Genomic DNA, 19,632 nt, shown 5'->3' with positions numbered 1-19,632 from the left:
GGCTAATGGCAGACTGAACAGAAGTCAAAGTTCAAGCAACTCAAATCCACAGCTTCCTGGAAAATAAATGATTTTTAGCCCATAAGGTCTTCCTGTTTTCAGTTTCTTTACCTTTTAATATACCTGGAGTGCCTACCACCACATTATTTTTCTGAAAAATTCCTCTACATGTCATGTTTTGACAAGAAAATCTTCAGTGGCTCCCAACTGACTGGAAGAGGACTCTTCAGTCTTGAATTAAGGGCCCACCACAAATCTAGTCCTGTTTTCCCCAAAGCGAGCCGCTACCCTGACAAAACCGGTCCGCTCGCTTTCCCCAGGACATGCCTGCTCTCACACGAACATTCTCACTAGTCCCTTTCTTGGAAAATCATTATCCTTCCTTCATGGCTCATGTTCACTGAACGTTTACTAGGTGCTAAAGGTCTGTTTTATGTAGTCCTCACTACAATCCTGTGAAGAATGAATTATTATTATTCTAATTTCACATTTCAGAATCCTGAGGCTTAGAGAGGTGAAGGGTCTACAGTCACAGAGCCCGTAAGCGGACAAGCTAGGATTTGAATGAAGGTCTCTATTTCTAGGGCCCAAACTCGTGACCACTGCCGGGCAAGAATCAGGATTATCTGATGGTGACCCCCGGAGCTCACTCAGTGTTGCCTGGACAAAAACTAGGCGACAGCAGGTGAACACCTTCTTCCCAGCAGAAGGGACTGTACTCGGGATCAGTTATCCGCAGCACTGGCGCCTTTACCCTCCAGAAGAGGAGACTGAGACTTCCCATGGGTCTGAAAGCGTCTAGGTATGAGGGGCTGGCCCTCCCAGACGACTTCTAGAGGCAGCTGGGACACCAATCTGAACTGCTTGGAACTAAGCAGCCCAAGGATTCTCTCAATGACAAGGATGCTTTCTCATTCTTGCCTGATGGTAAGGCAGAATACCAGGGGAATTCAAACCCACTCCGCAGGCTCAGCAGAGCAGAAGCCCCAGTGTACTTCTCTGTGGGATGATGCAGAATGGGGGGAACTGTGCCTTCTTCTGTCTTCCTGACTTAGCTGTGCCAGTTTTCCTTTTCCCTAGTAAAATCTATCCCTTAACCCATGCTGGATGAGGTTGTGTAGTCAGTTTTTGCTTTGAGACCTGGATGGAACCTAATGGACAAAACGACCATCCATGGTGTCTTTGGGCATACATCTTACCAGCTCTTTCAGGGTTGTGCTAAAAATCCCATTTCTTCTATGGAAAAGTTCCTGATTCTCCTTAGTGAAAGGAGATCCTTGAGCCTCTAAACTATAGCAAAGGCTATCCTTTGGCATCTCAACAAAGCATATCTTTGATATATATCATTATTTAAGGCATCTTTTCCACAAATATGCATTTAGATTCCATCAGAATTTTAAGCTTTCCAAACGTAGGGGAGGGACCCTATATATTTAGCACCTTCAACAGACTGGGTGGCAACCCTGTACACATAGGCATTTAATATATATTTGCTGGCTGTATGTGTATAAGAATGTATGTATATTTTGTTCTTCAGAGGGCCACATTTCATTCACTCATCACATATATATGAGCACCTAGTATATGCTGAACCCTGTGTTGGGCACTGGGTCTACAATAACACTGTTCTGACACAAGGAGTTCCTAACATAACAGAAAGATGGATATATGAGTGTATTATAATAAAATCACAGAGAACTATGGAGGGGAGTAGAGCGATGATCATGGCGAGCTTCACAGATGGGGGTGTGGGGAGTAAGGGGGGCAACCCATGGACAGAACACTCACAATTTTGTTGTGCCTTGATGAATGAACCAGACTAAAAAGGAGAAAACTTCTACAAATGAATGAGGGAAATACATCAATTCTTTAGTTATTAAATGAATAATGCTAATTTAAAAGGAGATGATTCCTATCACTTGTAAAATTATAAAGCTCACTTAATTTTCAAAAGCTCTTTTACTAGTTATTGACCTTGACTTACACAGAAAAGGGCAATTTTACTGATTTCATTCCTTGGCATTAGTCACCTGAAAGGGTAAGAAAGAGTAGTGAACCTTTCAGAAGTTCTAACAATTCCTCTTCGTCTGGGCCTCTTTTTCTTTTTTCTTTCTTTCTTTCTTTCTTTCTTTTTTTCTTTTTACAGCTAAATCTGAATCTATGGGAAATATCAAATAGAATTACTTGCTATCAAACCTAAAAAAAAACTTAAAATGAATTAAAAAATAATTTATTGTTTATATCTGAGTCTGAGGAACACAGAGCCAGTTGTGAAATATTGCCAAATGAAGAAATCTACTTTTAAAGAACACTTTCTAAAACTAATGTAAAAACACAAAAAAACAAAAAACCCTCCTTAATTACACAAAAATACTCTAGAAGAAAGCTCCAATCAGAGGGTATTTTTATATTTTGTGGCAGGAGACCAGCTCTGTATTAAAAATCATTTTAGGTCTTCAAGTCTAACAGGCAAGGCCAGATGTGAAAAAATGCATATTTCTATGGCGATCAGGGAGGATGTCTCTCACAGATCCTTCCAAAGCAATGCTCTCCTCTCTCAAAATTCTCTAAGTCCACATTTATAAGTAGATTGTGTTCACACAAGAGCCTCTCCCATACACAGGTATTCCAGCTCTCTAACAAGCCCTTGCAACCACTTGCTCAATTCACTCTTTCTGCCATATTGAAAGCCTCTTGAAGGTGGAGTCCCATGCCAACTTTTTCATGGCTCTGTCTCCAGCATTTAGCAGTGTTCTGCACACAGGAAGTACTCAATAAATATTTGCTGAATGAATCAATGAATGAATGGAATGCTTCAAGAAAAAGACTATTTCATAAGTATCAAGGTTAAGACGAACCTCTCTGAAGATAGTAGCCTAACACTGTCTTTGAGAACTTGTCTATAATATTTTTAAGAAAAAAAATTCTTCATTGGGATATGGTATGCCTTCTATTAACTCAAGGCAAAGCTAATTGCTTTACCTATAAATGGTGATCCCCATTTGAACAGAAATAATATGGCTATTTGACAGTAACTTTCTATGAAGAAATATGCTTTCTAGAGTAAGACTAAGAGTTTCCACAAGAAGTAACCTGCCTAGTTTCATGTGTCTATACCACAAATACCCCCTCTGCCCCAAATAAAATAATTAAAGGCTCTGGCACCCTGGTACCCTTCTCCTCCCTGCTCCAAATGCCCCTAATAATGAAGAGAAGACAAACAAGCAATGTCTGAAACAACTGAAACAACATACAAAATGCAGAAGGGGCCATCTTTGAATTCATCACAGTTAATTAGGACAGAAAGTCCCTAAGCAGCAGCATAGGAATTAAGAGAAAAATAGAGAAGAAGAGCAGGAATAGGCCAAAGAAATTTTTAAGTCCCTAAATTCACTCCAAATATAGGGGCCTTTATGTTTAAGACTCTAAGTTATTCTTTTACTTTTAATCTGGAACCTGGGATCGCTCCCATTTGTTGAAATCCCAGTATTACATCCCCCCCCCGCCCCGCCCCGCGCCCACGCAATCACTGGAAAACATTAAAGATTTTCATGGCTACTTGAGGATCAGCAGAGAAAGGAATCACAGACCAGATCCATTTGTGTAGTCTACAGTCAGGAGAAGAAGGACCACTCCCAACGGGGAGCGTTCAGTGGTGGCAGCAAGAAATAAGAGCACAACGAGACCCCTGAAGTCCCCAAATAACTGGCCTGGCATTCCAAAGCCTGGCCTAGTACAAAGTTACCCACGATTGCTATCTTCTGCCTTCTAGCTTTCCTCTATTTACACAACCCATCAATTATTGCTCTTTTGTGATGATGATGATGATTTTGAGAAAAGATAAGGTAAACACATTAATGGAGTCAGGTTTATGAAAAAAAAAAAAAAAGGAGTAGGTTGTGTCTGTTGATCTCCATTTACACGGAAGAGAAAAATGTGGCCCAGATAGGATGCCCTTCTCAAACTCATACAGTGACAGAATAGAGGCTCAGTATTATTTATTCCTTTGTAGTCTGGTGGTATTTTTACATTATGACAGTGATTATGATATGAATGGGAAAGACAGCTAGAGTTGCATTCCAAAGATGAGGAACTTTAATCCTGGCCGAGCCTTGGACAAGTCACTTCACCACTAAATTCTTTGTTTCTACTCTTAAAATGAGGAGGGTGCTCACTAACTTGCAAAACTGTTTTCTAAGGTGACACCATATATGTGAATGTACAATACACTGTGGAATATAAATATCCAAGGTGATCTATCCACCAGCATGCTTCCAGCGGCACCAGTAAGACGATCTATTTTCTCATACAACAGTAAGTCTCAAAGGTGGCAAGGGCTGCAGGAACGGTAAAATCAAGGCTCTTGTTCCAGCTGTCTGTGATTCTCTTGGCTCTTCACTCCGCCACGCTCAGCTTGTCCTCAGGTTATTTTCCTTTTGAACTGCAAAGGAGAGAAAACCTCTCTTCTGATTCTAGAATAAAAACCCTTCCTTTTAGTCTGACTGTGCGAGAAAATAATTTGGATTTCCACCTTCTTTAGGAGCTAAGCTCTCTTAAGAGCACCTAAATGAGCGCAGTGTTAGAAGGATTCGAGGGCTAGTGCAGCAGCACTGACTTTAGGCAAGCAGAGACCAGGCCGGCAGAGTCTGTGTTCCTCAAAATGCAAGGGGTCTTATCAGTATCTAGTGGAGTCTATTTTCCCTATAAACATCCATGAATTGCTTAATACCATGTACTTCCTTGAGACACTCAAAAGTGATCACGTGTATCTTATCTGTGGGTTTCAGTTTGTGCATCCTTCTTCAAAAATCCATGAAACTCTCTACTTTGAGTTTCACTAAATCCATTTCTCTCTCATTTCAGCCTGAACATCGCAATCCAGCTCCACAGGTAGCAAATTGAAATGTTTAGTGGCCCATTGCAGACAGATTGAATCTGAAAAGAATATGGCAATAAGAAAGAAGCAAGGCATCAATATCATATAGTAAAGCTCTGGCCAACAACAGTGATGATGTAGGTGAACGACTGAGCATTTGTTAAACTTCTCCCATTGTGAAAGTAACCTATTATTTTCCTGGTTGTGCAATGAAATGCCTCAATCACCAAAAGAACAAGTCAGTAAAAACTGACATGGCTTATTTTCTACTACTGTTGTTCTATGGGGATGGCATGGCATCCACTGGAGTCCACTTGACCAACAGTGTGCTTCATTTATCCCTGTCTGGCGTTCATTCTGTAAAACGTTTCATATGCTGGTGGTGATGCCTTTTCCTTTTTTTTTCTTTCTTCTTCTTCTTTGATTTTTGTTGTTGATCAAATTAAGCCTGACACAGTTGAATTTTAAGGCTAACATGACATGGTTACCTGATTTAGGATTACTTATAAAAAAGAAAATAAAAAGCATGTGGCAACAGCATCAAAGCAAAACAAAGATAAGAGAAATGCGGAGCAGCTGCCTTGGAATATACTTCTTTGTCTGACTGCACAGTAAAAACAGTTGAGGTTAGACAACAGGTCTCATATAGTAGCATTTCATACCTGCAACTACCAATTTATATCCCAACTGGTTTCCACGTCCAAATCATCTCAGCACTGAGAAATCCCCATACACAACATGAACCACAGCAGCTACACTGACCCAGGGCTGTGAGCAAGAGGGGAGACACAGGCAGGCACCTATGAGACCAGATGCAGAGGAGATGAGCATCTTCCCAAGGTCTACTCCAACCTGAGACAGGAGCCTCAACATTGCCTAGGCGGTTTCTGCTGCGTTTCTTCCCAAGTGCTATATGGACTGAATGCTATGTCCCCCTAAACGTCATGTTGAAGTCCCAATGTGATGGTTATTTAGAGGTGGGGAGCTTAGGAAGTAATTAGGTCATGAAGGTAGAAAACCCTCGTGAATGAGATGAGTGCCAACTGGAGTCATGAAAGAGACGATCTCCCCAGACATGTGAAGATACAGCAAGAGAGGGGGCTCCTGCAAGTCAGGAAGCAGGTCTTCACCAGACACAGACCTACTGGCACTTCAATCCTGGACTTCCAGCCTCCAGAACTGCGAGAGATGTAAACTGCTGTTGTCTGCCACCCGGTCTATGGTATTTTTGCTATAGCAGCTTCAACGGACTAAAATACCACACACTGTGTCCTCGATGCCTGATGGCTACTCCATGCATTGTTTTATTAAATTCACAAGGTCTTTCATGGCTGATATAAATTTGTCAATATTCCTAGGCAACGTACTGGTGATCTTAAAATAAATGTTCTTGTTCACCTGCCATTTGACGCTAAGAAAACAATGGTGACCAATTTAAGGGTAGCATGGTAGGACATTTGTAACAGTAACAACAACAATCATAGTCACAGTCCCTAATACCTGTAGCATTTCACCACGGGCTAGGTACTGGTCTAAGTGCTTCACTCACGCAAATCCTATCAAGTGAGTTCTACTGCTATCCCCATTTTACAGACGAGGAAACAGAGACAGAGAGACCTAAGGCATCTGCCCAAGGTTTCACAGCGAGGAAGAGAGCAGGACCAAGGTAATCAAGCCACAGAGCCACAGGCTCTTCACCACGACACTACGATCTCACACCTCCCTGAAAAGGGAACAGAAAACCAATGATGGTAGTGATGACTCCATGACAGGAAATCTTAAAAAACAATGCTAAGTTCGCCTAGCCAAAGAAGAGATGTCATCCCCCAGCTACTAGTCTGGGATTTGGCCTAACACATACGAAATACGATTATGCCCCCTCCCTTGGGCCACATGTAATCAAAACCTTAATTTGATAAGAAATAAGAGGACGATACCACTTGGCAAGTGCCAACTCTAACCCGCCAGGGCAAAGCCCAGAGACAAGCTGCTGCTGGTCATCAGTTTGCAACCGTCTTGCCTTTTTTTTTTCCTTTTGATGTCACCTCCCTCATTCTATTCCTTCACAAAATCTATATTATTTCTCTAGCAGCCCCACCAGAGTCAACCTTGGCAGACAGTGCCTGATTATAATTGGCTGTCCTTTGCTATTACACAGACTACACTATTAAAGAGGCAATTGCTTATCAGAATCACATTCTGAAGATAGCGCCCATTAAGAATCTTCCTGTTGTTGCTGAGGGGAAGCAGTCATTTGTGCTACCAAATCAGACTAAACATATCACATGTAATTGCTTTTGAAGACATAGCTAAGCCCAATACTACAAAATGAATGCTTTGAAAAAAAGCAAATGAATGATGAGCAAACCTAGAGGTTCTAACATTATTAAACGCTGACATTTGGAAAAGTATTCTCATAAAGAGGGTGACCTGGGAGACCATAGTGGAACTATGGGGTAAAAGGGGGCCAGACAGAACAAGGTTTAATTACTGTTCCCGGTGCTTACTGGCTGTGTAATATTGAGCAACTTACTGAGACTCCGTTTTTTCATCTTTAAATTGGAAATACGATAATGCCAGAGGTTGCCATAGGACTTTTGAGAGGATATCAAGTAAGTACTCAGCACAGTGCCTGCAATGAAATAGAAACTTCTGTCCCACCAGAATTTAAGCTCCATGATGGCAGACATTCTTGTCTTTGTTCCCCAGAACATAATAATGGATAAATGAATCAACACACTGGTTGCCTTTTTCCTTGAAACTATGCCAGTTAAAGTCAGATCCTCTCTTTCAGTGATGCAGAAATTCTTTTATTAGGACTCAGTAAGTCACCTAACCCTTCCAATCAATACGTCCCTACCTAGTGAACCAGAATATTTGTTCTTTCCCAAACTCAGTATCAAGTCAATTAGAGCTTGTGACGATACATGCCTCAAGCTCATTATTCATTTTAGTTTGCAAGTCACTTATGAAGAATTCCTTTTCCTGTAATGACCACATATTCTACTTTTTCTGTCTTCTTTTCCCTATAATTCTTATAAATCAGGAGATTCTGCTGCATTCTAATAGAAGAACTAAGGGGTCTTGAACCATGAGAGATGATGGATGCTGAAAAACAAACTGAGGGTTCTAGAGGGGAGGGGGGTGGGGGGATGGGTTAGCCTGGTGATGGGTATTAAAGAGGGCACGGTCTGCATGGAGCACTGGGTATTATGCACAAACAATGAATCATGGAACACTGCATCAAAAACTAATGAGGTAATGTATGGTGATTAACATAACAATAAAAAATTTAAAGACAGGAAAAAAAAAAAAAGAACTAAGGGGTCTTTAAGTCAGAAGCAGGATTTACCTTGGCGGACAGCTAGGTGGCCTTGTCCCCAAACTTCTCTGAGTTTTTATTAGGTTCTATCTTGAGGATTTCAAAAAAGCACTTTATAAATAATATGAACTATAAAGCACCATGCAAATTTCAAGTATCATTTTTATTATTCCATTATCTACGTAACTGTCCACTGTCACTTAAGATAACCAGAATTTCAAAATTCCAAGTCCTTGTATCTGTCAGAAACAAAAATGTTAACATATTTTTCAAAAATAAGCAATTGAGAGTTGAGAAAAAAAAACTACAGGTCTGTATAATCTACTTTTGTTTTTTAAAAAAGATTTTATTTACTTGCCAGAGAAAGAGAGCACAAGTAGGGAGTGGCAGAAGGAGAGAGAGAAGCAGACTCCCTGCTGAGCAGGGAGCCCGATGTGGGACTCGATCCCAGGACTCCAGGATCACGACCTGAGCCAAAGGCAGACACTTAACCAACTGAGCCACCCAGATGTCCCTTCTATAACCTCTTTAAAATAAAATAGGAAACTGTTAATCAAATTAATTGGTATTTCATTGTCAACTATTTTTCTGTATCTATTTAATAGTGGGTTTTTTTTTGTCATTTTAACTAATCCCTGGTTGATTTCTATCATTTTACCAGTAAAAGCTTCAATTTAAATCCTTCAAAGCAACTGACAATTAATTATATGCTAAATGAGTCTCTTGGCTTCAGTTTTACATTGGTTTTTTAAAAAAAGACAAACATGGGGGCGCCTGGGTGGCTCAGTAGGTTAAGCATCTGCCTTCGGCTCGGGTCATGATCCCAGGGTCCTGGGATCGAGTCCCACATCGGGCTCCCTGCTCGGCGGGAAGCCTGCTTCTCCCTCTCCCTCTGCTGCACCCCCTGCTTGTGCTCTTTCTGTCAAATAAATAAAACCTTTAAAAAAAAAAAAAGACAAACATGTAGGTAAAGGCCAGTGAGTATATACACATAAAATAGTGTAAGAACACACTTGAGATATGAAAGCAGTCCCTGTGTGATGGACTCAGTGTTTGTGTCCCTCCGGAATTCGTATGATGAAGCTCTAACCTCCAGGGTAATGGTATTTGGAGGTGGGGGTCTTTGGGTGGTAATTAAGTTTAGATAAGGTCATGGGGGTAGAGCCTCCTGATGGAATTAGGGCTCTTTTAAGGAGAGGAAGAGATAGCAATCCTTCCTCTTTCCACCCTTTGAGGACAAGGCAGGAAGGTGGCCATCTGTAAACCAAGAACAGGGAACTCACCAGAACCTGAGTATGCTGGCACCACGGTGACCTTGGACTACCAGCCTCCACAAGGGTGAGAAATAAATTTGTTGCATAAGCAGCCCATTCTAGGGACTAGGACACCCCCTTCACATTCTTAGTAATTGGGCTTGAGCTATAGCAGGTGCAGAAACTTCCATTTGCAATCTCTTTTGAGAAGCAAATTGCTCAAGTAACTCCGCCTCCCCTCAGAGCAGGTCCGGGCCCTGCCCTCCACAATAGGGATGTTAATGAGAGCTTCCCATCTCTGCAGGCTGCCTGCAACTGGGAAGCAGGTAGGCTTTTCTTCCACAACCTGAGAAGGAAATCAGCAAGGAATGGAAATTTCTGTGGTCCTTATCCCAGTTTTGAATTTGAAAAATGTGGCTTCTGTCAGCAAACAAAGAAACATAATTCAGGCAGCTCTTTTGGCAGATAGTCTTTGTGTCCACATATATTTAGAAAGCTGTCTTTTCTCTCCTTTTTTTTCCCCCTACCCTGTGGGGTTTTTTGTTTTGTTTTGTTTTGAACTTTCTGTAGGAAAGGAGCAGTGATTACTGGAGAAGCTGTTAAACGATCTCTGATTTCATCCTCACTTCACTATTCTCGAAATCTCCATCCTCCTTGCAGCTCACACTGGGTGTGCACACTGATGATAAACACCCAGGCCTGTGGGGTCCCAGACAGGAGCCACGGCTACATGTAGCTGTTAAGCGTGTGGCTAGTCCAAACTGAGATGTGCTCGAAGGATAAAATACATACTGGATTTCTAAGAGGTAGTATGAAAATCAGAATGTAAAATGTTATCTTTTTTTTTTTAATTACAAGTTGAAGTTGTGGAAAATTAATAACAGGAAATCTCATTTAGAAAGGAGGCCGGCAGGGGGTGCACTCATGCCCTACCATTCATCAATTGCAGACGCAACAGGAAGAGAAGCACCTTGGACAAAGACACTTCTTTGCCATCTCAGCAGGAAGAAGAAAGGCTTTCCTTTGCCCTAGCAACAGCCTAGCCAATGAGAGACAGGCACAACTCAGCCAATGAAAAACAACTGTATTTGGAACTCTGAGTTTACTCCAATGGACTTTTTGTTTCTAACAGCCTTCCTGACTCCCTCCTTTTCTCTATATCTCTCCTTTGTTGTCCAGAAGTGCCTGTGGTTTTCCCACAGCTGGCCCTGACTGCAATGCTCCGTTATTCCCAAATAAACCCATTTTTGCTGGTAAAATAACTGCCAGTTTTATATTTTAAGATGAACAAAATGATATTTTGGATGTACTGGGTGAAATAAAATATACTATTAAATTTATTTCAACCTTTTATCTTTCCTTTTTTTTTTTTTTAATGTGACTCATGTGTCTTTGGGAGAGTGCTGATCTGTACACTTATTAGTCAACCAAAAATTATGTCCAGTATTGACTTAGGAGTTTGTATATGTGTATACATGTACATACAAATATACACATATGTGTCTATCACCATTGCAGTAGGCATTTGTAACCGATAAACCAAATTTGTAAATTCTTACAAAGGAGAAGGAAGGTACCATGCTGGAAACAGTTTAACTAGATGTGTTCATTGTAATAATAATATTGGGGCAAATGGAACTAATAAAATAAAAAGGTATACACATGTGTAATTTTTCACACACACAAACTTGCATGCCTACATATACATGGTAGTCATACAGGTGACAATTCGAACTAGTTGGGAGGGAAGTCCATTCACACATTAGCAGAAAGGACAAGTGAATACTATACTTTGATCTTAAAAAAAGCTTTCATCATTTCTAAAGTCCTATAAATGCAGCAGAACTTCCAGCTAAATGCTATCTAGTAGAAAATATAATACACAAATAAATCACATGTATAATTGGCATAGCAAAGCCCCAGTAGAGGCAAGGTCTTTAACAGTACCTAAAACAATTTGATTGTTAGCTTTTGATCTGGTTGATCTTGTTTAATTGTGTTAATATTCAATTTCATTAAAATCTTTAAGGTAATATGCTTCAACTCAGCTCCAATTCAGATTATCCTATCACAGACTGTGAATTATGCAATCCTATTATATTCTGCACAGATCTTTTTGAGGGTGTGTAAGAGCTATTTGAATAATGGAAAATTTCTGAAGTCTAGGACTACATTTTAACTCAGAAAATTTTTATTCAGAAATATTCAACTTGGAAAATTATGACTTTCTAGGTGTTTTATAACCCTTTAGTGCAATACCACTTGCAAATTTAAGATACTATTTATTTTCATTGGTATACATCTCCACATTTGTATTCTCAAATCTCCTGCTTATCTGGTCCTTTCTGTTTTTTTTCACCAGGTAAGAATATGCTGTAAGATAATTGCTATTCTTAACAAACATATGATAATGTAAACATCCCAATAAGAGTCTTTCCACAATACTTGCCTATGGATGGAAGATATTTGCCTCAGAGCTGCTGCCACTGTTAAAATATTCTACATCAGGAAATGCCTTTAAAAAAATGAAATGATGACATATCTTTATCTATTAAAGTTTTTTGGACCATTTAAAATCATTTAAACCTCAGTCTAATGAATGAAGAAGTAAATAAATTAGGTACTTTCATTTGATGTTACAAAAATATTTGTGTGTATATACATACACATAAATACATATAAGTATATATAAAAATATATAGTAATATATAAAGCAATTCTACTTAATTTTTGGGTCCTTAAATTTGCTCAAAGGTAATTCCAAAGGAAGATTGAAAAAAAAAAACTATGGAAGGGAACGAAAAATAAAGTAAGATAAAAACAGAGAGGGAGGCAAACCATAAGACTCTTAACTCTAGGAAACAAACTGAGGGTTGCTGGAGGGGAGGCGGGGGGGAATGGGGTAATTGGGTGCTCCACTAAGGAGCACACTTGATGTAATGAGCACTTGGTATTATATGCAACTGATGGATCACTGATTTCTACCCCTGAAACTAATAATACACTATATGTTAATTATATTGAATTTAAATTAAAAAATAAAAAAAACCTGAGGCAGGGGGAAAAAAACTGGAGCTTTGGTGGCATTTTTTTTTTTTTTATATTAAAAAAAAAATATTTAAGGATATGCCTGGGTAGCTCAGTCAGTTAAGCATCTACCTTTGGCTCAGGTCATGATCTCCAGGCCCTGGGATCCAGCCCCATGTGGGCTTCCTGCTCAACAGGGAGTCGGCTTCTCCCTCTCCCTCTGCCCCTGCTTGTGCTCTCTCTCTTGCTCACTGTCAAATAAATAAAATCTTTAAAAACAAATAAATAAATGAATAAATAAGTATTTTTATGGATAAAATTAAATGATCAAATCTGTAATGTTTAGTAAAAAAAAAAATCAGTCCTTCTATGATACTTCTAACATGTCAACTAAAAAATCAGTTGCAAAGACATGTTTACTTTACTTTCTTCTACATTCCTAGCTTAGACTCTTAGAATTATAGTCCACTTCCTTTTAAGTAAATGTAGAGAGAGAGCTGTCCCAATTCATCAAGGTAGAAAATGGTGGAGTCTCCAGTCAGGTGGTTATACTCCTTCCACACTAATTCACAGCTGGAGCTCCCCCTTCCTTTTTAAATTCAAATAGGCCTGCCATTCTCATTCTCAAATTCACAATTTTTATTTTGTGCAGATTCTTTTTGCCAGACTACATTTAATCAAATTAAGTTACTTAGTTCCTTGAGGAAACTATAAAAACTCAATTGTCCTTTCTACTACCACGAATTCCACATAGTGATGGCAGTAATATTGCCTTATACTGATTATTCTGGACACTAATGGGTCCTTCCTCTTTACAACCAGTGCTATGGATTCTCTCCCCAAATCCACAATCTCTATTAGCTTGCAGAGGTTTCCTTCTGAAATTACAACTACCTCTAACTGCCCTCTTATAATTAAACTTTAATTCATATTAAGCCTAGGATTTGAATTTGATCAAGTTAAATTTTCTGAAAACAGATACTATTAAAAGTTAGTATTTAACAGCAGAGAAGGGCTCTGGTTTTTTTCCCTTTATTAACTAACAAATAAACTATAACAGAGAGTGGTCCCTGCGATGTTCCTTGGACCACACCGGATAACTAAGTCTCCATATAAAAAACAATTACCAAGTCAACCTACTTCAGGCAACAAAATGTACACTGAGTAAAATAAATGAATGTGGATTGTCCAGTGTTATTAGTTGTAATACTATCTGACATATACCTCTGGACTAGGACCTATTAGCAAACCAACAGACTTACAGGCTCAAAATCACGAGATTCTAAGGCTGAGTATTTGACCATGTGTCTCCCCAGATATCCCCTTTATTAATGAATAAATGGAAACAATTTCCTGCACTTTTGGAATTTGTCAAAGCTCAAAGAGTAAATCAGAGACAAATCCAGGAAAAGAGTCCACAACCAGTATCTTTCAATTTCTTTTGTTCACACACAAAGTCAAGATGACTTTGATATAAAGAACTTGAATCAACATCATACAGAATTCATTTAGTACAGCTTCTCTAAATTGTATCTTTTGAAAAAAAAAAATGTCTCTCCAGAGAAGAGTAAATTTAAAGAGGGGGTTAACACATAATTTTGGAAAATACCGCCTGCTCTATCAGTCTCTCTGGCACTCTGTACTTCAGCACATCATAGTTCAGAAAAGTCCTGGAGTAAAAAATCCTATTAAATTTTATTTAACCAAGGCTCCCCCCGCCCCCAAATGCTATTCTTTTCCCTTACTGGCCATGTCTCCAGTTACATTTCCTGGGGCACTAGTGTCTTGTGGAACACAGTTTGGCACACGCTGGTTTACTGAAAAGTATATAGGATTGAAAGACAAATGAACATAGTGTCAGACTAAATTTAAGGAACCTTCTATATGACTGTAGCAAGCTCTTGAGCTACTCTGGATCTCAGTTTTCCTAAAAGTAATAGTCTTAATATAGATCTCACAATGAATAATGCAAAATCAATTGCTCTAGTACATTTTCCACTGCAACGGCAAATAATAAACTTTATTCATTAAGCCAAAATCAAACCTTTAGAGAATGTGCAACGTTTTAGACTCTGCTGGAGTTCCTAGAGATGGTCCTTACATGAAGGAGCTCAGAGTAGTACAGAAGACACACACTCAGATAAATCACTACAGGAAGTGATTCAGCCTATTCATTGATTCATCATAAAAAGGGTCAGGCTCACCAAACTCTACAGAAGAGTGGAACTGAGCGATGATCATCAATTTGCTCCAGCAGATAAGGTGAAGGGCACCCCAAAGGCACAGAAGAGTTTAAGAATATGAAACTTTCAACAGTCTAACTAAATGTAAATATATCCCTCTGTAAATATATCCCCAGTTCATACTAGCCTCTTTATTATGTGTTGTGATTTCACTCTTGCAAACATTTATATCATATCAGGGCAAATGTTGATACTAATTAACAGTAACAGTACTTTTCAAAAGCTACCTCAAGGTTAGTGCATAGTTTGATAAGAAATAATATATGCATGGCATCAAACTGGTAAGCATATGCCTATTCTTATTGATTAATTTATTATCAGGACCCTATTTATTTATTTATTGTTTGGTAAAGATTTTATTTATTAACTTGACAGAGACACAGCAAGAGAGGGAACACAAGCAGGGGGACTGGGAGAGGGAGAAGCAGGCTTCCCGCACAGCAGGGAGCCCGACGCGGGGCTCGATCCCAGGACCCTGGGATCGTGACCTGAGTCGAAGGCAGACACTTAACGACTGAGCCACCCAGGTGCCCCATCCGGACCCTATTTTTAATTTCCATATTATAGACACACGACACCATATAAATTTACCACCAGCTTCCAAACTTTAAAGTTCAAAATCTAAATACATGGCCTCAAAAACCATACAGAGTGAAAAATAATAGCCAACGTTATTTGACAGAAATAAAAAAAAAACAAGACCTGAGATCCTGGTCTGGAGTAACATGCCTGCTATATATTGGTAGCTGTTTTCAGTTTAAGAGATATATAATCTACAGGGATAAAAAATAAAGTTGTATAATATCCTTATGCATCTTCTTTAAGATTAATAGTCTCAACTCAAAAATGAAATCACTACTTTAAAACTATATACAAACAAAACTATATACAATACAAAAAGCCTAAGGCTTTTTTACATGGAAAGGCATCGATACACAGAGCAGGGGGTTGGGGGGAATAAAATCAAAGGCCACATATATAAAATCAACTTAATCTTTTTTTCCTCATAGAGCATTCGAGCTTTTTTTTTTATGAAGCATCAACTTATTTGTGTTTTTTTCTTTGTTCTTAAAACTGAACACAAATGCAGTTAGCACAGCACGTTTTTAAAACAGCTGATTTCCATTTTATAGCACAGCTGGGTATATTAGGGGAATCGAAGGTGGGCTCCAGAGTTACACAGCTCGGGGTTTTCATCCATACTGTAGCACTAACTAGATGTGTGACCTTGTGTAAGATTTTTTATGTTTTATGGAAAAAAAAATGTTTTATGGAACAAAAATGTCTTACAGGAAAAAATGAGAATAATACTATTTACTTCCCAGAAGAACTGTAACAGTTAAATAAAATATTTGTTAAAGTGCCTTCCTCTTCCTTCAGCATTAAAATAAGCCATCATCTCCCCATTTTACTTCCAGTTTTCCTTTTTTTTTTTTTTAAGATTTTATCATTTATTTGAGAGAGTGCATGTGCGCACACGAGTGAGGAGAGGAGGAGAGGGAGAGGGACAGGCCGACTCCCCAACGAGCGCGGAGCCTGACATGGGGCCCAGTCTCGGGACCCTGAGATCATGACCTGAGCTGAAATCAAGAGTCAGAGTCTTAACTGACTGAGCCACCCAGGTGCCCCTTCCAGTTTGCTTCACTGAATGAGAACAAAGATAAATAAAAGGGAGCCAGGGTGGCTCAGTCGGTGAAGCGCCTGCCTTCGGCTCAGGTCATGATCCCGGGGTTCGCGGGTAGAGCCCCACACCAGGCTCTTTGCTCCGTGCGGAGTCGGCTCCTCCCTCTGCCTCTGCCCCTCCTCCCTGCTTGTTTTCTCTCTCTCTTGCTCACTCTCTCTCAAATAAATAAATTAAAAAAAAAAAAGACAATGACAAAAGATAAGGAAGAAGACTAACCAGTCTACGTAAAGACCATCTCTTTATCATTCAGTCCTAAGGAAACATTAGAACTATCACTGGGAGCTTTCTGATACTAGCATCCCAGGTCCCAGACTTTCACCTGTAGCATCTGAATGACGAGGGTGGGCCCAGAAATGTGGTCTGTCCTTAATGTTCCCTAGGTAGTAATTCTCTGGCAGCCAATTCCAGACCAGTGCTTAGAATAAATTTCCTAAAGCAGTAAATACACAAAGTTGGTGCTTAATAAATCTTTATTAAATGAATATATTGTGCATGACTGACTGACAGAGCCATTTGTGGTATCATTTAAAAAGTAAAAAAGAATCTAGTAATAATTCCCTGGCTGGGCATGGGACACTGACAAGACTTCCTGCCTTCAGAGTTTAAAAAGGGAGGCTGACAGGTAAACAAATAAATTAAAATAAAATTATGATAAATATAATAGAAACACAGTAAAAAGGAGAGGGGGATTAATGTGCTGTTCAAAAGCAGTTAATTTCAAGAACTTAGTACATTATGTCAATACAGTATCAACTACAGCATTAAAAAACCCAAGGGATTATGAAGAAAAAAAGACCAAAATTTAAGAGGGACTATCAATTTGTTTTACATTTACACTGTCATGCTTTAAATGCTCTATGAACAGTACTATATTTTGTTTTTTAATGACTAAAGAAATAGTACAAATAATCTCTGAAATGTGGAGAACACACCAACCAGGTTTACATGTTAATCTTCATATAAAACAATATTATTTCAAGCAATCCTTACTACCGCCTCATTTGAGTACAATAAATGAAACTGGACAGTCCTTTGGCTTTTATTATAACAGGATTTGATGCACGCAAACATAGCTGTTCAGATAAGCATAATTCAGATAATTCTAGAATTGCACGTCAAACTTATAAAATGGGGAGACACTTAATGGACATCATTGATACTGATGACCAGAAAAGTTGCTGTCACTATCAGTTTAACTACCATCAACGAAGACTCAGGCTGTTAATGGGTTGGCTTTGACCCACCCATTAGATAATACTGGAAAGAGGCTCAACTCTTGAGGGTGAAATGTTGACTCTTGCTATCCACAAAGTCTACTTTCTTATCTAAAAACAAAAAGAGAATATATCTTCAACTGCTTCTCTCCCAAATACTATTGAACCAGAGACAGGCAAGGTAGGTGTGATGAAGACACAACTCTATTCCTTCTGGTTGCAAGGAGAGAGGTGAAAATAATATAAAAATTCTTTTTTTTTTTTAAGATTTTATTTATTTATTTGAGAGGGAGAGAGGTAGCAAGAGAGAACTCGAGCTGGCGGTGGGGAAGGGGAGAAACAGATTCCTTGCTGAGCAGGGAGCCCAACGCAGGGGCTTGATCCCAGGACCCCAGGATCACGACCTGAGTTGAAGGCAGACTCTGAACAAACTGAGCCACCCAGGCGCCCCTCATATTCAAATTCTTGAAATAAGCCATGTGTTCTCTCACCTTCTGAGCATTGAGAGTGGTTCTCAAAATTGAACAAGTATCAGGATCACCTGTAAGGATTTGCAAAAATGCAAATTGGGGAGCATGACCTTTAGTGTTTCTGATTCCACAGGTCTGGGTGGGACTGAGAGTTTGCATTTCCAACAATTTCCCAGGGGATGAGATGGTACTGGGGTATCAGTCACCCTGTGAGAACCACTTGCCTTTTCTTCTCAGCCTTGAATAATCCTACACTATCTGGCCACACCCACTGAAACTTTCCTTCGCAATAATCTCTTCTCTAAGGCCTTCCCTGAGACCCTATCTCTGCTTTTCTAGCCTGCTTCTCCCTTCTTATAATACAAAAAAACATTTCTTATAGCCCTTCTCTTTTAGGGCCTACTGAGACTGAGTTCAGTATGGCTGTCTGGACAGGGACAGCATTACACACATTTTTACTGATTTCAATGCACATGACCGTGAAGACAGCAAGCTCTGGTATCAGGCTGCCTGGGTTTGAAGCATGGCTCCGTGACTTCCTGACCATGTGATGAGGGTCATGTTACTTCAAGTCTTTGAACCTCAATTTCCCCCTCCAAAGCAACAAAGATCTCAACAGGGCACACCACACAGGTTTGTTTGTGTAAAAATAGTGCATGTGAAGTGGTTAGCACGTTGTCTGACATGGGGCAAATGCTTAACAAATGTGATTCATTGACAATATTATTAAGAAATGCTGATTTCTAGGAAGAAAGGGATGAAAAGTTGCTGCTGGAAAACCCTTGAAGAAAAGAGGATGTTTACAGCTTCTTTTTACTCTTCCCACACATCCCCCCCACCGTCCGCACGCCCCTCTCTGTCTTCTCTGCACTGGGAGCAGCTCTCCCACCACAGCCCCTCAGCCCCTGAAAATGTTTGCCTGTGCCAAGTTCGTCTCCACCCCCTTCTTGGCCAGGAGCATGTCTCAGCTGTTGAGCCCACCACTGTCTGCAGTGGTCCTAAAACCACCAGAGACACTGGCAGATCAGAGCCTCAGCAGCTGGGCAGCCCCATGCCCCCTGACCTCACTCATTCCTAGATGCAGTTTCCAAACCAGTGCCATTTCAAGGGACATTGACACAGCAGCCAAGTTCATCGGGACTGGGGCCGCCATGGTAGGGGCGGCTGGCTCTGGGGCTGGAACTGGGACTGATCTTGGGAGCCTCATCATTGGTGATGCCAGGAACCCCTCTCTGAAGCAATGGTTCTTCTCCTACACCATTCTGGGCTTTGCCCTCCCAGAACCAATGGGACTCTTTTGCCTGACGATGGCCTTTCTCATCCTCTTTGCCCATGTGATAGAGCCATGTCCCTTCCCACAGGTCTTCCTCCCATGTCTCATCTGCCCTGTATGTTCCTTTTCCTGGACCTCCCTACGCAGCCCAGGGAAAGCAGTTGGCTCAGGGTTTCACAGAGGGAAGATAAATAAAGACTGTGTGGCGAAGAAGAAAGAAGAAGAAAGAAGAAGAAAGAAGAGGAAGAAGAAGGAGGGGGGAGGAGGAGG

At 40.1% G+C, this 19,632-nt stretch overlaps 1 protein-coding gene and 1 pseudogene across 3 annotated transcripts in view; one reads left to right on the top strand and one right to left on the bottom strand.

Annotated features, from left to right (window-relative positions):
• The window catches only part of EXOC4 (exocyst complex component 4), a 728,355-nt gene that overhangs the window by 303,239 nt on the left and 405,484 nt on the right, over window positions 1-19,632 (bottom strand). Inside the window, exon 11 of one of the 3 annotated variants that reach the window (XM_025854872.2) lies at window positions 3,884-4,935. The exons of the other annotated variants lie outside the window; for them this stretch is intronic. Coding sequence (XP_025710657.1) covers window positions 4,908-4,935 — 28 coding nt within the window. The 3' untranslated portion in view covers window positions 3,884-4,907. Of the gene's footprint in view, window positions 1-3,883; window positions 4,936-19,632 lie in introns of those variants that run through there. 3 annotated transcript variants of the gene reach the window in all.
• Window positions 19,001-19,632, top strand: part of LOC112810865 (ATP synthase F(0) complex subunit C2, mitochondrial pseudogene) — a 1,503-nt pseudogene continuing 871 nt past the window's right edge.

This window comes from Callorhinus ursinus, unplaced genomic scaffold, assembly GCF_003265705.2.
Source record: "Callorhinus ursinus isolate GAN/ISIS: 27379988/994484 unplaced genomic scaffold, GSC_fseal_2.0 scaffold12, whole genome shotgun sequence".
In the NCBI taxonomy this organism is placed as follows: Eukaryota; Metazoa; Chordata; class Mammalia; order Carnivora; family Otariidae; genus Callorhinus; species Callorhinus ursinus.
Note: the sequence above shows the minus strand (reverse complement) of the source record. Positions and strands in the feature narration are given on the sequence as shown.